The 24,475-nt window shown below is 30.9% G+C and overlaps 1 protein-coding gene across 1 annotated transcript in view; it reads left to right on the plus strand.

Moving 5' to 3' along the window:
* LOC145334600 (uncharacterized) overlaps window positions 1-24,475 on the plus strand; it is a 90,030-nt gene that overhangs the window by 19,283 nt on the left and 46,272 nt on the right. The window contains exons 2-3 of the mRNA XM_080180119.1: window positions 17,618-17,689; window positions 19,384-19,450. Of these exons, the coding sequence (XP_080036245.1) occupies window positions 17,618-17,689; window positions 19,384-19,450 (139 nt within the window). The remainder of the gene's footprint in view (window positions 1-17,617; window positions 17,690-19,383; window positions 19,451-24,475) is intronic.

The following is a 24,475-nucleotide window of genomic DNA, read 5'->3' on the forward strand; positions in this document are numbered from 1 at the left end:
AATTGGTCTAAAATTTTTCATATTGTCAATACTGCCATGTTTATTTTGTTACTTTTCCTTGTAGTTCTGTTTAATTTGAGAGTAATAGGAAACACAAATTAGATGGGGGAGTAAAAAGCAACTTCCACCCCGCCCACCTCATTTTCTTCCTTGTTTTTTAAGAACAGTTTTTAAACACTTTTTCTATGGATATCTTTTTTTGTAAAATAGGCTTTTCATTCAATATATGCATGACAAAGTATTTCAAAACAGATCATTTTTATCACGTAACACCCTCAAAAAATAGCTTTTAAATATCTTTCCAATTTAAGGAAAATTATATAAAAAAAAATATGAAAATTTAGGAGTACATATAAATTAAGCCTTAAAATTAATACACAATACTTTATTTCACTTATTTGTCCGTCTTTTAAGGTTCTATTCTGTGAAATCAATTCCAGATTTGAATGTATTTTGTAAGACTGAGACTGTTTGTGGCTTGAAACTAGGCTCTGTAATAGGGACAGATATTCTTATAAAGAATGCATTACCTTATACAAATAATTATCTGCTTTCCATAAAAATGAAGGAATGGTTTAGACCCCCTTAAATATTCACATTAAAAACCCGTTATTATATTAAGAATTGAAGGGGGTCAAAAATGTTTTATATTTTTTATTTAAAATTTTGATTGCGCTTCGCACACTTCCTCTCAAAAGTTCTCTATGTTTACTACTTGAATCTTACACCAGATTTTCATGTTTTTAATAAAGTAAAACTTGCAGAGGGCTAAAATATCGGTTTCCCTCTTCTACCCCCTTTATCCTATTCTCTCACCTCGTACTGGATGGACGAACTGACCAATAAACGAGTTCCATGTTAGCAAGCAAGATTGATAAACAATTTTCTCATGTTATAATATCCAAATATATTGTACATTTAATATTAGAATACTTGTCCCTTACCATGATCTTGTTATTTGGCAAGGCGAAATGGAAACAATTACTAACATCTCAAAACTCAATGATATAAGGAATACAGGGCTAAATACTTTCATGTGGAAATAACATTTGTAAAGAAGAATATTTACCCTAAAATGGAATTTCATTAATAATGATTTTGTCTACTTTTGCTTAGCAAGTATTTCATTTTATCATCTAGTTTTTTAAAATATAATAAATTGTCCTGAAAAGAACATTTATTTTGGATTTATTTGCCCTGTAAAGAATTTGGGCCTATGAAATAGTTGGCATAAAAACAGCAAATAACAACAAGTATATCAAATATAACTCTGGCGGTTTCTAAATGTTTTTATCTGTCTAAATTACAGTTTAAAATATGTATTGGGAAGACTTTTTACTGTGTGTTTTAACTTTATAAATATCTATAAGAACCAGCATTCATCTGTACAATTTTAACTAAGAGATAGCCACTTAAACTATGGTGCTTTTATTAAATCAATGTGTTCTTGGAAGTAATGCCTATTTTTTTATATCATTTGGTTTAGAAATTTCAAACATGATAGCTTTATGAAATAAAAACACCTTACATTGACATCAAAGCTTTAAGGTACCCAATTTACTTGTTATGTCATGTTATGATACGCGCACATTCCTGAGATAATATGCTGCGGTATTTGCGCGCGAATTATGTACACAATGTTACGCGGTATTTGCGCGTGCATTTTTATCTATTTTTGTGCATTGTTGACTAAATACAATAAAGTCAATTGTGTAAATATAACCTTTGATTTTTATCATTTTGGAATTTAAAATTAAGTACTCTATAACTGTTTATGTCTGTCAATCGCTACTTCAATTCTACAAAATGACTGTAAAAGATAAGGATAGGGTCCCCAAGGTGTTAGGCATTTGGAGAACCCCCTTTCTTATTTTTATATTTTAACCCTTTTCAGAAATATTGTTATTGCTGCGCTACATGTATAATATTCCATGTTAAAATAACATTTGTTCATGTATAAAATGAATCTATCTATGTATAAGATGTGCTTCAAGCTATCATGTTAAATCCTGACTTTTTTTTGTATATTTACAATTATACGCATATACTTACAGAATAGGGACAACTATTAAAAAAATTTAAAAGAATAGAATACTGCATTTTATCTAGTGATCTTTCTTCAGGGATAAGACAATGGACGATGTCTCTCTCTTTCTCTATCTATCTCTCTCTCTCTCTACCTCTTTTATTCTCTTACTTTATCTCTCTTTCTCTCTCTCTACCTCTCTTATTCGAATTCTCTGTCTGTCTGTCTATCTCTCTCTCTACCTCTCTTTCTCTCTTTCTCTCTCTCTACCTCTCTTTCTCTCTCTCTACCCATCTTTCTCTCTCTTTTCTACCTCTCGCTTTTCTCTCTTTCTCTCTATTTCCCTGTCTATATCTCTTTCTTTCTACAGAAAACTTTGCGGATTTTAGACGTAATCGTCCTTGTTTCAGAGTACTTATTCCCTCATGCACACACACGCACACACACACAATCAAATTGTCATGTTTTGCAAAATATGATTCCGGCATATTACACATATATTATTTGTAACCCAACTAAACAGCAAATATTTATCCATAGCAGCATATTTGCTTAGTGATTTTTGAAAATGTTATAAGTTGCGGAAATGAAGGCACACCCGTGTTTAATCATATGGCATTCACCAAGTTGAACATTTTAAGAGAGAAGAAAAACAGGGGTGTAATCATCCAAAAATGCCTAGAACTAAGGGGACATTAAATTGTATATTGCATGGTCTCCAAAGTTTTATAACACATTCTCACATTCGTTGAGTTAAAACCTTTGAGGACTTGTAAATTTACAGTGCTTATCTTGATCTTGTGATCTTTTACCCCTTAAGTACCCTGAAAATAATGTACTGGCGCTCAGCAGTGCTTGTAGAGTGTTTTTACTTTGAAATAAAAACTTTAAAGGAAGGAAAAGGGGTGAAAAAATTGCATGATTATAAAACAAAAAGTAAGGTCTTAGGCAAGATTTTAAGTAATATTTTTTTTTTCAATTGTTCAATATTAACATAAAGGCCTTTTACACTCGAATATACGTTTTTAAAAGCCCAGCTTTTATACAGCTAGGTTTGTCCGTAAGTTTTATCTTAAAAAATTAGTAAAATATTCGAAGCCATAAAAAATATGGCAAAGATTTGTGCTTCTTTTCATGGCTGTAGACATACTGAAGATTGAAACTATTGGTTAAAAAAATTAGACACTTTTAACGAACCAATCAATTACACACAATTTTTTAGTGAAGGGATGATAAAAACTTTAGGTACCTGCTCAATGTACAGTCCCCTCCCTCCCTAAATTTAGTCAAGTATGTATTGAAATAGATATCCTAGCCCTAACCATAAGATCTAACTGTCAGATTAAAAAGCAAAGACAATCTATTTAATGTTTATTTCAGGAATTTTGCAGTTGTATACAATAAAATTAAAAAGACCACAACCCCATGATTTATTTCCCGTATACAAAAATAGTTGGATGTCTTTTTTATGTCCCTTAGAAAGTGGTATAATTTTGGGATTTTCAGTGATATGATAAATTGATTACCATTCTCAATGATTATAAACAAACTTTCCAAATATCTATCAGCTACTTGTTTGAACCAGCCAATCGAGATTTAACTCAAGTCTCAAAAAGTATTTCAGCCAAAGAATGAGAAACTAAGCATTAAATAAACATACAATTTCAATGGTTAATTCGACCAACAATTTTTTTTCTATATAGATCTACCCTTTTTTTTATCAATACATACTTACATGGACATGTAAAAAAAAGGCCTGTATTTCATCTTTCTGAATTACTGCAAATCTACTTTTTGCAACCAATCTTGCAATGTTAGTTATGTGCATATTTTGACCGTTAATTTAATATGTCTGCAACATTTTAAACAGGGAATTATTTCAGTCTGCTCTGGGACGCGGTGGGAGTAACACACAACATGTGTGCTTCTCTGACCGCTGCACACATTATTTGTGTCAATATTATTTGTTATTTGTGTGATAACAAAATCTTCGTGGATTCCTGATAGGTGCTTTGAAGATAGTGTTGGTAATCGGACACAGATGATTTCTGCCACCAAAAGAAGAAACAGTTTTCTGACTGCCTGCTTTTTTTCCTGCTACATCATCTCAAGCTTTTATTCAAATCTTTAGATTTCCTTTGTTTCCTTTCTTGGAAACATTGTTTGGTAACTTAACCCCATGACGCTTAACTTAGACGCCCGCCAGATGACCTACCTCCCCCCCCCCCCTCCTCCTCACCAACTGTCTCACCACCTCTCTCCCCTCCAAACTTCTGTCAACAACCCCTCCTCATAACTTCAACTACACCTACGTGCCTACAACATCTATAAACCCGCTAGAAATCCTTTGTGTGCTTTTATTATCTATTTTAGTGTGTGTGAAAGGGAAAATATTTTTCCTTTATTCTTGTGCAGATTCCCCCATATTTTATGGGGTATTTTCACCCGCAAAAGCCTAGGGGCGGGTTCGCTTATTACAGTGATACTTTCAAATCCTGGCAAGAACTCTTGTAGTCTTTTTATTATAAGACTACCTTACAATTTTGACTTTTCCTCAATTTTGTAAGTCCCCAAAAGAGCCCAGTAAACTTAAACTGGGACCCTCCACCTCCATAATCTACTCCTGCCCAAAATTCTTGCTATCAATCAAACCAACCAACTCTAACAAACTAAACTCAAACACCAAACCAATTTAAACATTATCAATTTAATTGTGTATTTAGTTTATTATGCTAGTTATTAATATTTTATATGTATAACAGCTAACCCTTAACCTACTAACACATATCTAATTTATTAATTTTTTTAGTTCGTATTTTACTTATTTTATCGTGTATGATTTTTTTCTGTAAGAATAAATCATTTCAACAACAAACAGGGAATTATTTTAATTATTAAGTACATTGCTAAATTTTTTCTTTATAATCAATATAATACTTCTCTATTGAAGGATGTTGTCATTCTTGTTTGAAATTTGGTATATTTATTTATTGAATAGTATTATAGACAGCTTTCCGCGGATATTAAAGCGAAAAGATTAAAACCAGCCCTGTTATCCCTGAGGGGCCGAAAGCTCGGGCTAATAATACGTGTATTAATTTTTCAATATGGCTTCGAAACCGCTTAATATATAATAATTATGATCTTTGATTTGATAATCATGGAAATTTGTCTGTAATACGATACTATACATGGCTTAGTTTGTCTCCAGATGACCTATCCCTGTGTGTGGTATCTAAATGTGATGATAGTGCTAATTTTAAAGTTTTATTCCTTTCCAAGTTTTACTAATTTTACTCCAATTTTAGTTAATCTCTGTCAAACTTGATGGAAGGGTGTGCATATCACATCCGCGTAGGTTTTTGTATAATTTAAATGGATGATTCAAGAAATAAACAGAAGAGAAAGGGGCATTTTGTTGTAAAAATATTCAATTATAAAGATTATCGTAAACATTATTGGATGTTTTCATCGGAGGATTTTTTTCTTCAATGTTTTACAATTCAAAGATTTTTTTTCACAATCTTTTTAGAAACATTGAAAAAAACCTGTAGAAACATTGATAAAACTGATTAGAAAATTTGAAAAAAAAACATTGAAAACTTAATCTTAATAGGAATCGCCAAATCTTTCTAGTGTTTGGAAAAAAAGTTAATATCCCACTGCTAACAAAAAAAACATTGATGATTTGGTATCGTGTTGCTTTTGCAGAACTAGATGCACACCCGATGGAAAACTTGTCAAAAAAAGTTCGCAAATAAAAAAAGAATTCCCTATCAGCAATGAATTGGGAAATATTTTGATTTTAACACAAGGATTATAATGAAATATACTTCAGTAAAATTTTCAACTGCGCCCCTAGCATCTATATTAAAAAATAGCCTAAAACCACACTGAGACTCGAAATAGCAATTTTTTATTTCTTGACCAAAGTAAGGATTCCTTAAATTGAAGATCTTTATCAGTTCAGTGGTTAGCGGGATCTCATCGGGCAAACAAAGAATCTTACAAGATTGTATATTAATATTGTTTTTGTATGTAACATTAATCAAACTATAAGGGACAATACAATGGATCATAAAGTGAAGTACACCTCTTCAAATTGATGGAAAAGTTTGGACACTGCTGGTTCGAACCAACCCATCTAGATCTCATAAAAGTACCCAAAGTTTTAAGCCAACGAATGTGTTTATAAAACTTTTGGTACCAAATGGTTTACAGTCAAATGCACCCTCCCTCCCGGATGACAACTGTTTACTTTTAGCATATTTGCCAAAAGAAAAATATTATTTTTAACAGTATAATTAAAATAAATTTCTCTATTTTGACAATTGAAATTGCAAAGTAAATATTATCAAAATGACATGTAAAATTTTGCTAAGAAAATTGAACTCCATAAATATATACTCTCCTTATTATTGCTTTTCATTATGGAAAATGTTGAGCTACCCTCCTCCAAAATAGTTATAAACCTTCCCTTGACCTACAAGAAGCTTCACTGTAATTATATCGGTCCACAACGGTAAGCGAGATCTTGAGGTACAGAAACCTAGACAGATAGTCAGACAAACATCATGTTACTTTTATATTAGGCTAGTTTAGGTAGTGAGTGGGGAGGAGTATTAGATTTTGATTGGATCATGCCTATATAAAAGCTATTTCTCATAAGTTATTTCTTGCTGCATCTTCTAAATTTCGTTCTTGATTTCATATTCATGTAAACATATAATATATGTTATTATTTATGAAGTTAAGTGTTAAGTTAAGCAAATTCTTTTGTGGGGTTCCGTCACTTTCACCAAAGGGTTATTTGACTGTCATCTTTGATATCTCGGTTAAGATTGAATAGGTTGAGTTTTAAATCTCAGGAAAGCTTACTGTAAGTCCTGGGCTTGTTTTATAAAAAGAAATGTAGACTGTCCTTAAAGTCTGTATCTTTTTTATCTTTTTTAATTTTTTAAGCTTAAATGAAAAAGATAGATATTTATTTCAACACAAGCATACAAAAAAATAGTATTGCATAAATTCACATAGTTTTTGGTACATTCATAACCTGGGTTGACCGTTGCTAAAGCTGAAAATACCAAAAAGAACTTTGTGGTTGACCTTTACTCCCTGCATTTAAAAAAACTTAAACTTGAGCAGGATTTAAGCAAAAGAATTCTGAGATCTTATTTAGAATACACACACACACATCCGTCCATTGTCTCATCCCTGAAAAGTAAACTATTAGCTAGAACTTGTATAGGAAGCATTTAAAAAAGTGTTCTATCACATTCGCATAAATATAAATGGCAAATATTTGATTCCGGTAATATCACATAAACAAAATGAAAATTAGCTCCACAATAGCTAATACAAAAGTTGTAGTTGTAATAATATTGCAGTTCTGAAAGTTTTATAATATAAAAAAAAAACTTTTTGGAGACTGAATTTAACACTCTTTGAACTTGGTTCTATAGTTCTTTAGTAACCTACTATAACAGAAGAATAGCAAGCTATATCAGATTGAAGGTATACTGTGATATGTTTTAATTAAAAATATCTGGAACCATATTCAAGTATGTGTACTTAGTTCTTAGCTAGCAATACTACTACTTAAGTAGTTTTGTTTGTTTATTGTTTATTTGTTTTGTTGTTGTTGAAATGATTTATTCTTACAGAAAAAAATCATACATGATAAAATAAGTAAAATACGAACTAAAAAAATTAATAAATTAGATATGTGTTAGTAGGTTAAGGGTTAGCTGTTATACATATAAAATATTAATAACTAGCATAATAAACCAAATACACAATTAAATTGATAATGTTTAAATTGGTTTGGTGTTTGAGTTTAGTTTGTTAGAGTTGGTTGGTTTGATGATAGCAAGCATTTTGGGCAGGAGTAGATTATGGAGGTGGAGGGTCCCAGTTTAAGTTTACTGGGCTCTTTTGGGGACTTACAAAATTGAGGAAAAGTCAAAATTGTAAGGTAGTCTTACAATAAAAAGACTACAAGAGTTCTTGCCAGGATTTGAAAGTATCACTGTAATAAGCGAACCCGCCCCTAGGCTTTTGCGGGAGAAAATACCCCATAAAATATGGGGGAATCTGCACAAGAATAACAGTTAGGGAGTTGAATCCATTTTTATAGAAGCAGAAATATAATCTATGATTATGGTTTGGACCCTCTAAAACTGTAATATACCCTTCCACTTTCCCCTCTCTTGGTGAAGATATCTTCAACGCCGATACGATTTTTGAAATATAAGATTCCACTTTTGTCTCTCTTGTTGAAGATATCTTCACCAAGAGAGGCAAAAGTGGAATCTTAAATTTCAAAAATCGTATCGGCGTTGAAGATATCTTCACCAAGAGAGGGGAAAGTGGAATCTTACATTTCAAAAATCGTATCGGCGTTGAAGATATCTTCACCAAGAGAAGGGAAAGTAGAATCTTACATTTCAAAAATCGTATCGGCGTTGAAGATATCTTCACCAAGAGAGGGGAAAGTGGAAAGGTAGATTACAGTTTTAGAGGGTCCAAACCATAATCATAGATTATATTTCTGCTTCTATAAAAATGGATTCAACTCCCTAACTGAATAAAGGAAAAATATTTTCCCTATCACACACACTAAAATAGATAATAAAAGCACACAAAGGATTTCTAGCGGGTTTATAGATGTTGTAGGCACGTAGGTGTAGTTGAAGTTATGAGGAGGGGTTGTTGACAGAAGTTTGGAGGGGAGAGAGGTGGTGAGACTGTTGGTGAGGAGGAGGGGGGGGGGGAGGTAGGTCATCTGGCGGGCGTCTAAGTTAAGCGTCATGGGGTTAAATTACCAAACAATATTTCCAAGAAAGGAAACAAAGGAAATCTAAAGATTTGAATAAAAGCTTGAGATGATGTAGCAGGAAAAAAAGCAGGCAGTCAGAAAACTGTTTCTTCTTTTGGTGGCAGAAATCATCTGTGTCCGATTACCAACACTATCTTCAAAGTACCTATCAGGAATCCACGAAGATTTTGTTATCACACAAATAACAAATAATATTGACACAAATAATGTGTGCAGCGGTCAGAGAAGCACACATGTTGTGTGTTACTCCCACCGCGTCCCAGAGCAGACTGACTACTTAAGTAGTAAGTGGGCAAATTGGATGGATGGATAGATAAATAGAAAGATGGATAGATTGATGGACTGATGTATGAATAGGTGGATAAATTTATAGATGAATAGAATGATAAATGGATAGATAGATAGTTATTGATAATTTTAGACTGTTAGATTGACATGCAAATTTAGATAGCTAGATCTTAGATAGATAGAAAGGCAGATGGATAGATAGATAGATATTTTGAAATCTACAGTCTAAATAATTGATAGATTGGTAGAAATTTTTACGATCTAGATGGCTCAGTATTTTAAAAATAGTGAGATAGTTATATACTTTGATAGATAGATAGATAGAAAGACAGTTGGATAGGTAGATAGATATTTATAATTCTAAAGTCTAAACAAATAGATTGATAGCTAGTTATTAGATTTGGATATATTATATTAAGTTAGATAGATAAATAGATAGATAGTTAAATAAGTACGTGATTATTAATTTGCTACTGACCCTATTTCATATAATTTAACTCGAAATTGACCTTCGATTACATATTTGACATGATATTATAATTAGAGCTTCAGGACAATGATTCTTTAATTCAAACTACAAACATTATCAGAATTTATTTTTACTGTAGAATCTCATATTTTCTCTAAATTGATCTTCTTGTATTGACCTAAAGAATATAATCATTATTAAGATAGAATATTCTGTTTTTCAGTATCAATCAACCCCCCCCCCCCCACCAAAAAAATATATATATAACATGTATTTTTGTCAATTGTCATATCCCCATCCCTGAATCACCAATAATTGAAAATCAGTATTTCATGTTAATAATATAAGAGAACAATGATAATTGTATTTAGATCATGTTCAACAAGAACAAACATGTCCAAACTTTGGGTACTTTTATTGAATTTTGTTTGGTTGATTCTAAACCTTTCAATTAGTAAGTTTAATCTACAGAAGGGGTAATTTTGTTTTTCATCATGGGGGTTGTACCTATATCAATTTTTTGTCCATTGTCTTATACCTTAAAATCCCCATACTATACCCTAATTATCACCTATATTATACCAACAGACATAGGTTCATTCAAAGAACTAACACAAAGACAATTGTATTATAGAAAAGCTACACTCCTAATATTAAGCAGGGAGGGAGGGGAGATTACACTGGTCCCAAAAGTTTTATGATCAAGTTTTCTCAATCGTTGGCTTAAAAACATTGGGGACTAAATTTTAATTGGTTGGTTAATTAAGTTGAGTGTTCGAACGTTTCAACCACTAATTGTAATCTACAGTAGTTTTAATTTTATGTATCATCATCGGGGATGTACATCAATTTATCGGCCATTGTCTTATCCCTTTAGATGCCTGATATTAAGTGTAGCATGACATAATTCTATTATAGAATCCTATTACTTTCTTAAAGATTAATAAAGATTAATAATTAGGGGTGGGGATATGTTTTCTATAGAAAGCATTCTAATATTTACGTGGATATCAAGCACATAATTATGTTTAATACTAAACTCATATATCTACCTTAGAACTTTCTTTAAAAATCATGTTTAAACTTTGGTTTTTTGTTGATATCATATCAGAAAAAAAATATTAATTTTGTTATTAAGAATAATTATCTCTATTTGGGAAAATGAGATATTATTGCTATTGTATTTACATTTACATGAAAGCTGGAATCTCATTAAATAGATATACCTATCTCTGATAGGTGGCCATACCTCTTAATTTTTTTTGTAAACCAAATAGTTTAGCATATTTTAATCTGAAATCTCAAGGGATAAGATAATGAATTGAGATCGAGAAATTTTATCTTTTTGTTGTCTAATTATTTGTTGAAAAATATCCAATCAAGAAAATAGAAAAAAAACAATTCCAACATCTGCGAAAATTTATTTTAAAACTTTTGGTACCACAATAGTTTACAATCAAATGTCACCTCCCTCCCTAATTTGTTTGGCTGCTTTACATTTAAAACGATCGGTTATGAAACAACGAATTTTCCTTAATGTAAAAATACTTCGCTTTTAAAAAGGTCAAACGTATTTATGCATATTTCAAACAAGTTATCCTTGATTTTTAGGTGCAATTTCACGTCTGCAAAAATTGTTTTCACAGGCCATCAGTTTTGTAATCAGATAACTAAAGTTTAGCTTAAACTGCCCCTTCATAGTAATGTTAGTCACATCATTAAATATTCCCTATATTTATTTGCTATTGTGTGAAGTTCACAGATTTTTAAAAATTTTGACGGATTTTATGGAACACCGGATTTTTAATCAAATACGAATACGCAAATTTCACTTAATAATATGCGTATTTACATAAGGGAGAGATATATTATCTTTAAAAAAAACTTTCTCATTTAAAAAAAAAATGTAGTTTCTTTTTATTAGTTTTCGCATTTTAAACTAGAATATAATATACATTTTCTTATTTATGAAATTAATCTAACCCCTATTAAATGGTCAAAAAGTGGGCCAGTTAACAGGCTGCATATTAACCATTGGACTTAAAAGCCTGGCGCTTTTAAGTCGTGTCTACTTCTGTTAGCAAAAGGACTTGTTTTTAATATTTATTCCGATGAAAAAATTGTCAAAAATATCAATACTTTAAATAAATCACTAGCAGATACGCACTTATTGACTTTAAGGGCACCTATTTTTAGGACAGTGGGAAATTTTTTTAAATGGCGTTTTTCTTATGAGGGTTAAAATACCCTCCACTAAAATAGAATTTAAAAAAATTTTACTTGGACTTATAAGATGCTTTACTGAAAAGGAGAGCCATAGCTGTCCAGCAGATCATATTTCAGTACAGACAGAGAAACAGACAACATCCTTTTACTTTTATGTAATGATTCCTTTAGTCACCAATAAAAAAACTACCTTAATCTCAATTTCTCTTTTTTGTAGGTATGTAACTTTTTCCTAATGTGAGGTTGAAAACACTCTTTTTACTTACATCGATCCTGGAGGGGAGAGAAAACAGCCTAAACCACCCCAATACTACAATCTAAATAAATGCTGACAGCAAAACTATTTTTTTAAGTTTTCGCGAAACGTCATCTCATTGGTGAACGCGTTGGTATGCGAAAAAAAAATTTGCAAAATATAATTGTGAAAAATGGTTTTGAAAAGGGATACGAGACTTTTTTCAACGCTTATCAGGGTTCATGGATGGTACAATGACTATTAAAATGATCTTTTCTAATTTCCATATTTTTTGTATGGTTTTACGTAATTTTGATGCTTGAAAATTTTTTAAAAAATATTAATTTACTCTACTTTATAAAAAACGCTGTTTATACCTAGTAACTTAATGGAAATTTGTAAAGCTAACCAGTGCAGTGCAGAAATAGTTACTTGTTACTTCATCTGTGTGTATCCTCATTCTATGCTTGAAACTAATTAATCTCCTAGTCCTTTTTCTTATACAGTTTGGAAATGATGGATCTATTCTATTGACTAACAAAACCTATTCACTTTTGTAAACCGAAGCTGCTGTAAACATCATTGATTTCTATAGATCATGAATAAGAAAACCTTACCGTATTTATCTTTTAAACAGTAAAAATATAGATTCCATTTTCAGTGTTATATTGCTTGTTAAAATCGACAAAAAGTAAACATAAATGTATTTTCTAACAGTATATTTTTATTTTCTCGTCAGAATTGTTAAAAATAGGTAGATTATTGGCCCAAAAAGTAAAAAAATTGAAAAGGGCTAATATTTTTTTTTTACTAGAAACTTAGCAAAATGTTTGAAGATTTTCTATTAATTGATTGACAGATTTTTTTGCAAAGTAAAATTTGAATAGTTTCAAGAAATTAGTTTAAATCATGGTCTATTGCTTATGTATGTTAAACTTTCATTGAAAATGAGGACTATTGGAAACATTGAATCATTTTCTCAAAACAGTGATGGTTGAATCTTAAATTTTATTCTATATAATAGTAAAAGAATATCTATATGTCTGGATGTTTACTAAAATCTGCTAAATTGCTGGACCAATTAACCAATTTTTCTAGAAAGTTTATTATTGGTCTAGAGAAGGTTTTAGTCTATTTTTAAAGGAGATATGTAACACCCTAAAGATATGACCCACACAAAAATGGGGACGGGGGGATACTAGTCTTTACTGTTATATAAATTGAATTTATTTAATTTTTCAGAAAATAAGTTCTTATCCTGAAAGTTTATTAAAGATTAAAAGTTATTTGTAAAATCTTCTTTAACTATTTCAAACTTTCACCCTCATCTATCCTATAACCTACATAATTTCAAATTGTAATTTTTTAAATTTTCTTAAAATAATTTTATAGGGGAGTTTATATAGTTGAAGGTCAGCAAGAAAAGGCCAAAAAACAAAAAATTGGCTTTAGTAAAATTTAATCATTTAATTTCAGTTACATTCAATTGATTAATAAATATTTCCTATCATACTAAAAGCAAACAGACGTTCTAAGTCACTTTTTCAATCACGATTGATTTTCTGCTCTTATCTTATTTTTAGATAGGTTTACTTATAGGATATTAATATTTTAAACTGTCAAGGAGAGATAATATGATTTTGAAAATAAATGTAGTAAAATTTAAACTAAACGCACTGAATAAAATAAACATCAAATTACTAGGACATATAGAATTTTATATGACATTCTAAAATGATTTGAAAATAAAATTAATATTAATCTATGTATGTATTTGTTTTGTTGAATCCTTATTCCTAAATGTATCATGTAGGGATAGCTGAATTCATTATTGAAAACACCTTTGAAACATTCTCAGGACAGTGTCAGTTATTTTGGCCTGCAGAAAAGATAGGACTAGACTTTTCATAATGAATTTAAGAATAAAAATAATAGTGGGAAGACCCCCCATCATTTTTTGGGAAAAAGAAGCCCCAAAGGCTTAAGTCCAAAAAATAAGATAAATACAATTTAAGGACATATTTAATTTTAAAACAAAATATTTTTCTGCTCTTTGGTCTAAAAACTAGCTTTTTAGGCAGCCTTGCTCTCAATAAATCATTTAGGCATCACTTTTGGCAAGGAGAGGGTTGATAGTTCTAAAAAAAAGTATCATCTCCCAGTAAATTAAAAATTTAGTTTCTTTAACTGGTTTCTTCACCCAAATTCGTATTATTAACTCTTTGATATTTGTAAGCGTTTTATGGTAGGATATTTGAGTTAAGATTTAGATAGGTTTTACAGAGTCTTTAGATTATTTTATCTGATTTATTATTTCTTTTGCAATAACTGCCCCTTTTCAAGTTATTTTTTATGTGTATTTACTTACGCAAAGTATTTCACATTCGCAAAAATCTGACAATAGCAAATTAATAAATGTTAGTGCTTAATGATGAGAGTGAAGTTTATGGTAACGATCAATTTGTCATTGAGGATTAGTGTAATAAACAAACCAATGCCCCGCCCCCCCCTTCCTGTCAGTTTGTGCTATGATAAAAATATGCTAATGCGCGGAAATATATCCACACCCTTCAGTTTTTGTACCTCGTTGTATATGAAATATTGATTTCAAGCTGAGTTTTTGGAAGTAATAATTCAAACTCAGCAATCTTAAGGGATAAGACAATTGATAAAAATTATGAGAAACAAAATTACCCCTTTTGTTGACTATGTTGTACCAAAAATCTAAATTTAATGAACTAAAAATAACGAATAAATGACCGTTTTTTATAAAACTTTGGGGACTAATATAATTTACAGTCCAATGTCCCATCCTCCCTGATTTATACACGGAAATGAAAAGTGTTCAGAATACATAATTAATTATAGAGTAGCTTCACAACAAATATAAGCTTATTTCTTAGTTCATAGAATCAGAAAATTGGTTGAACCTCAAAAATTTGAATTGTAAAAATATTTTTATTAGATTTGAATTAAAAATAATAGTGTGCATTTATTTCCGCCTAATATCAATTGCTTAGTGTTTCATTTCACAATGAGAAGCAAATACGAGGGAGTGAGGGGACATTGGGGTGTTTTTTACACTAGTCCCCAAACTTTTTTATAACGTTTTTTTACTCGTTGGCTTAAGATCTTTGAAAACTTTATTGAATTTTGCTTAATTTAGTTCAGTGTTCAAATGTTCCATAACTTTTTTTTATATAAAGAAGGGGTAATTTAGTATATCAACAGATGTGATGTAAATCAATTTCATGGCCAATTTCTTTTCCCCTTAGATCCCTGGATTCATTCGGGGGAAGTGATAGCACACTAGAGATAATATTTTGAATCAAAGTTACACGGGTCATTTAACATGAATATTATCATTCATGAACTTTTTTTGTTCAGTTCAAAAGGAAATAAATAGTTAGTGAACTTTTTTATTGTAAAAAGTAAAAACGATTTTTTAATGACATTGAACTCTCGCGACTATAGCGTAACAGATAGCGCATCCGCTCGTCGTTGGGCTGGTGATTGGTTCGAACCTTGTCCATATCAGAGGCAACTTGTTACCATGCACACTTAGAACTTACAGACAAAGGTCGTGTTATTACAGAGTTGGTTGTCTGCAATAGTTGGAATGTTATTGTCATGGGACCTAATGTACAGTTTTGAAACTACCTTGTTTTTAACCGTCCTCAAAGGTATAAATCTTAATTTGCATGATATTTACGTTGATAAAATGTCCATTATTCAATAAAAAAAAAGGTTAATTCTATTGTACTATTTTTTAGAAAATATTCTCTGTATGAGAAAAAAAGAAAAAAATCATGTTTAAATGTATTAATATCCTTTTTACCTTTGGTTAAGTTTTGAGGTTAAATTGCAGATATATATTTAAAGTAGCGGAGCTACTCTGTAACTTTTATATAATTTACTAGTAGCTGTTCCCCAAGCATCTAGAACAAAGGCAGGTGGTAAAAAAATAGCTTAAAACTATCCCTGGACCTTTGTAAGTTTCTCTAAAATTGAGAGCTCAATCTCTTCATTGGTTAGCAAACGGACAAAAAACTTTACTACTTTATATGATGTGATGTGTGTTTGCTACTCTTGGACGCCATTGTTCTGAGTTCTTTTTGCTAAATTTCCTCTATTGATCTGTGGTCGTGTTCCCATATGCTACAGGTTGCTCCAGGTTTTGGTGTACATTCACTTCCACATATGTAGACTACCATGAAATCTTTAGAGTTTTCTTTTATAAAAGTATCATGATCTTTGTCTGTGTGTGTGTGTACCAAAGGATCTCGCTAACAATTTAACCGATATGTTTTACTTACAATGTAACTTTTTGTAGGTTCTGGGAAGGTTTATAACTATTTTTCCCAAGAGATATCGACCCTAAAAAATGACAACCCCCAAAAATTAAACAAAATTTTAATTAAGTGTGGGGGGGAGGTCGATTGATCTTCCTTCCTCCACCTCTAGTGTCCCTTTTGTACTCCAGGGGCGTAGCCTATCCTAATTTTCTAAAATATGAAACCGTAAGTAGGTGTCGTGATATGTGAAAATGAACGTACACTGCTACAAGTGCTTTATTTTTTAAGGACAAGAAAAAGATAAAATTTTAAAAAAATACCTCCAATAGAAAATTTTTGGAATCTGTCTGTACTTTATGTCACGAATGAAAAAAAAAGTATTTATAAAACTTAAGGTACTTATATAATTTACAGTTTAATGTTTTCTCCCTCTCTGGTTCTTCAAAGCATCTTAATTCAAATACTTTTTTTCCTTCCTTGGAAATAATATGGTCATCTAATAAACATTACGTGTGTAATGGCTTGTTTAAAACATTAAAAATGTCTACACGGTTTTAATTGATATTCCACCACGCTGTCTGTCTGTTTGGTTGTATGTATTTCTGTAACGCTTAGTTTTTTTAAATACCTTTGTTGTTTCTGTTTAGGGAGGGTGGTGACACTGGATTGAAAAAAAAAACTATTAAAATACCCAGAGTTTAATAAATTTGCTTTTTCATTTGTTGGCTGAAACTTAGGTTGGTCCCATCTAGCAGTGTCTAAACTTTTCAAACATCAATGTTAAAGAGACGGGGTAATTTTGTGAATCATCATAGGGGGCAACATATAGTAAAATTGACGACCTCTCCATCCCAAAATATCAAACTATTGGGTTTTCCTTTTCAGCTAAGTTGGTTTTAGGCTCTTTTTATTAGATAAGGGCTATGGGCGAATATGCAAATTTACTTAAGAATTTTTAAGGTTTAAACTTTTAAGCCTTTGGAAACATCGCACCTTATGCGGTGATTCTTCGTATTTTTCACAGTAACTTTTCTCCTATTGTCTAGCCCCTACGGGGGGCTCTAACCCTGCGGGGCCAATTACCTAACCCTGTGGGGCAATCACCTAACCCAATTAACCTAACCTAACCTAAAATAACCTATAAAAAGCACTTTTAAAAATGCGACGAATCGCCCCTTCTGGGGCGATGTTACGAAAGGGACTATTCCCGAAAAATCAACTAATATTTTTTTAATTTCAGGATTTTGTCAACAGACCCTGTGTACAATGGGACCATTATCAAGGAAGGAGATTCTACAACTTTAACATGCAGGTATTGTCATTAAATCATGCATTTTATAATTGGTTGTCAGGCGCGGTACTCTCTTGGAGGGAGGGGACAATGAGAGAAACATACAAAATATAAAGTACTTTGAAAGGCTGAAAAGCTTTACTTCAGCAAGACTATACTAAAGATTTTTAGGGATTTTGATAAATCTACAACCTTTCTCCGCCGTATTTACCATCTACATAATAAAGACATTATTTATACTTAAGAAATGGGTGGATGATTATTTTTTCATCCGTTTATATGAAAATGAAAAGTGATTGCACTTATTTGCCGAAAAGTTCACATAATCAGTTCATATTGTTCCAGAGACTAAAATATTCTTAGATTTCTAATAAATAATAATCAGTCAATATTGTTCCATGGACTGAACATATTCCTAGATTTCCAATAAATAATAATCAGCTCATATTGTTACAAAGACTAAAATATTCCATAGATATCTATAAAAATCTTTAAAAAAGGACAAGAAATCATAGATTTTACATATTTGAAAATAAACAGATTATATTGATGCATAAAATACAACAAATTGGAATGTAATGTTAATTCGTTTGCTTAAAATCTTTGGCTCTCTAATTAAGTACTATTCAAAGCCTTAATGTCCATACTTTTCCAAAAAATATGTTAACTACAAGGGACAGACATCCTATTGCTTGATGATTTCTAATCTATGATTTGGCAGAAATGTAAAGTTATGAGAATTTCTCACACTTCCAATCTGGGCTGAAATTATGAAATAATTTTCTCTTGTATCTTTCTATCAGTTATTATCTTTCTTAATTCTGGCTATTCTTCTATCTATTATCTATCTTGAAATTTATATATCTCTGACATGTTTTTACAAGAATAAAGAGGAGGAATTTGTCCTTAAAAAGTTATTTTTTCTCCATTTTTGGGCAAGTTAAAAATTGTATACACTGCGTTATCAAAATGGATGTAAGATTTACGTGGATGTATTGACAATATGTCGTTCATTTAGCTTTCTAAAATAGTCCTCATTTATTGGTCAGTTCATCCATTAGGAAGTGAAGGGGTGAAAGTGGGTGGATGAAGGTTATCGTTATTTTAGCCAGCTGCGAGCATCACTTTATCATAGTTCTTTATAAAAATCTAAAGCAACATCCAAGTAAAGATATATTGGTTGTTATCATTTAAAAATATAATCATCTAAAATGGCGGAAAAGTTGTCCAAAGATAATATCTTGTTTTTATTCTCTTTGACAGCAATATTTTCCTATTTATTTTCCAATAAACATTTCCCCTTGCATGGTGAATGTTGAAATAAAATGTTGAATGGTCTGTTAAACCATATAAAATGATTATCATTGAAATTTGCCAAGAATTTTTCGTTGGTTAAGAATCAAGGATACAGGAATAGGACAAGTAATAGGATGTGTGTTTGTCCGTCTTTCTATGTGTCTGTCTGTGTATACCAAAGATCTTAGCTACCGCTGAAGTAGAGCTTCATATAAGTCCTGGAAAGTTTTTCAACTATTTTATGATATCGCTTAGAAAAAAATGATATCCGCCCAAATATTTTTGTTGTCTTTTTAAAATTTGAGGGTCGCCTTCCCCTTTCCTTCAAGTGCCCCTAGAGACATCAAGGGGGGGTACCCACTAGTTATTGATAAAGTTAAACTCAATTATTTGATATGATCTGTTATTTCATATTTCAGAACGGACAAGAAATGGTTCTTCTGCCTGTGGACGTCTCCAGGTGGCAGCAGGCAATGTGCCATACAGGTATAATTCTTTTCTTCTTCCCAGTGCAATGCTCGGCAGCTACGCGTCAGCCGCGACAATGCCTCCAATCAAATCGCGTTTGAATGATTTGAATTTAAAAAAAAGAGTGATTCCCACAATTTGATGAAGTTTAGAATTCTATTGATTTGTTGTTCCCTAACTTTTTTTTACAATATCTCATTCGTTGGCTTAAAAATTTTGGGAACAATCTCTTTTGGGTTGTCCATTAGTGGTGGTATAGGTAAATTAATATTAATTTATTGCTCATTGTCTTATCCTCCAAAGTATTAATATATAATATATTTTCTTAAAAATAAATATGTGTTATTTTATGTATTTATTAGCTCATAGTTATTATATGAAAGAGAGAAAGATGTTCATTAATTCAAGCACTATAGCCCCTGAAAAGAATTGATTTTTAAAAAGATTAAATTGCAATGAAGCAGTAAATGTAATTTTTAATGAAATAAAAGATTTCATTTTGACCTTCAACTAATTGCATAGTGTCCATAGAAAAAGGGATGAGTCCAAACATAAAAATGTGCTATTTTTGCATTCTATTGTTTTTCTCTTAAGTGTGGGGTATTAAAACAGCATCTTTCTGTTAAAAATGATCAATATTTACTTTAAATCTTTTTTTCTAAAGAAAATTACAGGGAAAAAAACAAATTCCTAATTATAAGAAGCTGCGCTATTTTATTTGATTTGCTGTTTTTCTAATTTTCTAAATGTTTATATAATTTTACATTAATTTTACTACAAGAGTAAACGCTTCGATGATTTTTATGTGAGCAATCAAATCCTTATATGAACACATTCGCATCAGGGATCTAATGGGACAAGACAATGGCCGATAAATTGATGTACTTCCCAAATGATGATTCTCAAAGTTACCCTTTTTGTAGATAACAAATTGTGGTTAAATTGTTTGAACAATCAACTTAATGAACCAACCAATAAAAATTAAATTAAGTCCTCCTCAAAGCTTTGTAACCAACTAATAAAAAAATGTTATAATAAAACTTTGGGGACTGGTTAAATAAACAGCCCAATGTCCCCTCCCTTTCTGAGAAAACATGCTGTTGTAATAATATGCTGTTTTCACGAGTTTTAATGTGATACACAAGGGGAAATGATTGCGCACCTGGTAGAATTATTATACATTATGAAATCATAATTTGACTCCCATGGATATATTTCAGTGAAACATAGTTTTGCTATTAACTTTTCCGTCATTCAAATTATAAATACTAGCAGTTTTTTATTTAGGGGAGATTCAATAGTTTTTTTTTTAGTGTTTTAGATAACATTTTTCTTAATACTACCTTGCCCTCCGTTTTGAATTTTCTCACATTACTAGCCTATCTATACACAATACACATAGGGGCGGGGCCGAATTATAGCAACAAAGATAAAGTAATCGATAGAATATACAGTTTTGAAGTAAGGGAGATACAATAGTTTTTTTAGTGTTTTAGAAAACAATTTTCTCAATACTGCCTTGCCCACCGTCCTGAATTTTCTCACATTACTAGTCGATCTATGCGCAAAGGGGCGGGGTCGAAGCGTAGCTTTATAGATAAAAATATCGATAATATACACAGTCAGTGACGCCGTTTTGAGATTACAATGAATAAGGACAAGCATATTTGACAAAAACAGAAAAGACGAAGATGATACATAAATTTTTTCGAGTAAAAAAATAAAATCTTATGAAAATATTTTTATGTTAAATATTAATTAAACCTTGTAGATTTAAATGGCAGGGTTTCATTTTGTTTTTTAGAAGGTGTTAAGTTCGAATCTATATCAGACCTAGTCATACTAGAGATGTAAAAATGATATCTACTGCGCTTGTGTTTGATACGTGACACTAAAAAAAGAGTACGGGGAATGTCTTAGCTCGTAAACAAGCTCAATGCTCTTTTGTGTACCGTTAGGTCGTGCAATCAAATGGACAATCAATTTAAGTCAAAAGGTGCTCTCGCCTTTGTAGATAATAGGTGATAAATGGTCTGTTAGTCGGACATAACCTAATTATAGAGTAGCTGCGATATTGATGCAATGAGATATCTAGATACCATTTGGTTTTAATGGTTTTATCTGTAATTAGTTGTTACTATTGTTTAGTTTTGTGTCCAAACAAGCTTAACCTATTAAAGCCTTTTTTATTTATCTTTTAAAAATGTTTTAAATTTCGCCTCTAAAAAGATTTTATAATTTTATACCTATAAAAGCAGATAAATCAAAAAACAAAATTAAGGATTTATTTTATTTTCAAGTCTATAGATGGTTTTTAAGTAATATTTTTCTGAAAGGTCAATTTTCTTTTACCTATCCTTTTCAAGTTTAGTTTCCAAAATGAATGATTTCTAAAAGAATTTAAAATATGTTAAAAACAAGAACATTCATTATTCATAATAGATGTAGCTTGACTAATTCTACAAAAATGTTTACATCATTCAAAGGGTGTGCATCCAATGCCGCACTTGTATCACATTATTGTCAAATTTTTACAACAGCACAAACTTTCCGATTCTTTTTGCTACAAAGTCCTAATTAGGCACCTTCTCTAATTTGTTATTGTGAATTTTGCGAATGTGACGCACATTGCAGATGTTGTAATATGCGGAAATCAAGGCACACCCATTCAAAATTGTTGAAAATTGGCAAAAGTTTTAGGGTGATTCCTAGGAATTAAGGCATATGAACATAACATAAGATTTGTAGGTTGTACTTTGCCTTATCTGTACTGTAAATATATGGAATTGATGAATATAGAACCCGTCCCCTAAAGGTGATCAATCCATTCAATAATTTCCAGGTGTAAGCAGAATTGTTTATGCACTACAGCCAATAACAATTAGTAGCTACGCTTCTATATGACTAGATTTTCTGTCCTGACGTCACTACATCAAAAAATATTAAGTAGAATTGCATTCTTTGCTTACAATGTTTATTTTAAGCATTAATTCTTACTTTTTCATTATAAACTTTGTAATTTAGATAATTTTGACTGTTTTGAAAAAAATATACTATAACAAATGGGGAGGGATGGTTTTAAACTAATTATGTATTATAAGAGAAGGGTTTAATTAAATTTGCCTTATTAGGGCCGATTTAACAAAAGGGGGTGTGGACATTCAAAATATTTTTTTTTTAAATAATAAGAAACTTTCACAATAAAGAAAGATTTTTAGGGAAGGATAAAGTAAAATATCCCCCCCTCCCATAAACATAACGAGAAGAATGGTCTTTAGTTTAATATAAATGCTATTGTCCATTCCCTCCCTATATTAATCTAATTATTCCTATTCATTAAAAACAATAGAAACATGTTAATTACTTAGATTGCTTCAACAGGAGCAAAAGGGGTTTTAAATAACTATGTATTCTTTAGATATTAGAAAATAATGAAAACCTTGTTTTATAGTTTTAATTAGGTTGGTTTAGGGTTAGGAAAGCAACATAATGCTAGTAACCCCTTAGAATTAAAATTCTCCATAGGGGATAGCTTGGAGTAATAATGAAAACGAATATAAAAAAGGGTTTAAGTCATTCTAATTATTATTTAGATTCAGCAATAATAAGTAATTTGCCTTTAAGGCTTTGTAATAATTATTATCATTTGCTTAGATTACTTAAATTTGGGTGGGATAGAACAATGACAATGAAATTATTATACAACCCTTGTTATTCATCAATGATTACCAGTTATTGGGTCTTACTGTAAATGTAAATTACATCCCATTGTTTTTAGCATTTTTATGATCGAAGCTTTTTTTATAGATTACTATGCCCGTCTGTCCTAAGGGGTGAGATAGACGATTGATTATTTTACGATTTCACTTTCATTTAAGCATCAGTTTATTTGTCCTTCGGCTGCGCCTCTAGTATATAGGGTCTTTGTATTAGAAAGGGAAATGGATCAAAATAGGCTAGAACCATGCAAAGACTTTAATTTCAAATAAATTATAGCCTAAAATCATCCAAAATTCCCTGAACTGAAAAATTAAAATGGGCATCAATATCTTAATGAACAGACAAAAAAATCTGCATTACTTCATAGAATAGAATTCTTTAGTAGTAATGATGAGTTTCGCTACTTATTTATGTTTTCAACCAAGTTCAATATTGATTATAATCCAAAATTGACATTGCTGTACAAAATTACATATTAGGTACAAAGTCAAATAATCTAAAATAATAATATATATTATTTTGTAAGGGAAAGGTTTAAGTATGAAGAAAAAAAAACATTGGCATTTATTTTGATACAGTTTTTATGCTCCTATTTTAGACGTATGGCAGTGATATCAATAGTAGGAGGAAAGCCTTGGCATATAAACAGGGGCAACTGCCAACTCTTACAATTAAAAGTAAGAACTTAAAAACAAAAGTCATGCAATTAAAGAGATGGCCGTGATATGAAATTATGACCAAAAACAACCCCAAAATACTAAATATTATGAGTCTTATTTTAATAAGATAACAGCATAGAATACGATTATTATAATCCCCATATTTTACATTTTATTTGATAGAAAAAAAGTCGCTTTCCTTGATTTTATTTATTTTGTATGATTTTGTTAATTTTATTTTTGAAGGGATGAACGGATATGAGTCACACAGAGACATCCTTTTTAAAAATCAAATCATACACCCTGTCAAAACTGCAGGGATCCTAAGGGATAGGGCAATGGACGACAATTTATTACATATCCCAAATTGTGATAAATAGCGTTACCTCTCTCTGTATATTAATTGCTGAAATGTTTGGACACAGATAGTTGAACCAACTAATTATGGGAACTTATGGGATAAGCCATTGGACTATAGATTAATGTACATTGTACATCCCTAATGGTGATAAACAAAGTTACCCCTTCTGTAGATTATTGGTTAAAACTTGAACACAGCATGTTGGAACCAACTAATAATAATCGATTAAAAGTCAGGGATCTTAAGGGATAAGATATTAGACTACATAATATTTATATATTAATTTACACCCGCAATTATGAT

The sequence above is a fragment of the Acartia tonsa genome, chromosome 12, assembly GCF_053477335.1.
Source record: "Acartia tonsa isolate MP-2025a chromosome 12, ASM5347733v1, whole genome shotgun sequence".
NCBI classification, from domain to species: domain Eukaryota; kingdom Metazoa; phylum Arthropoda; class Copepoda; order Calanoida; family Acartiidae; genus Acartia; species Acartia tonsa.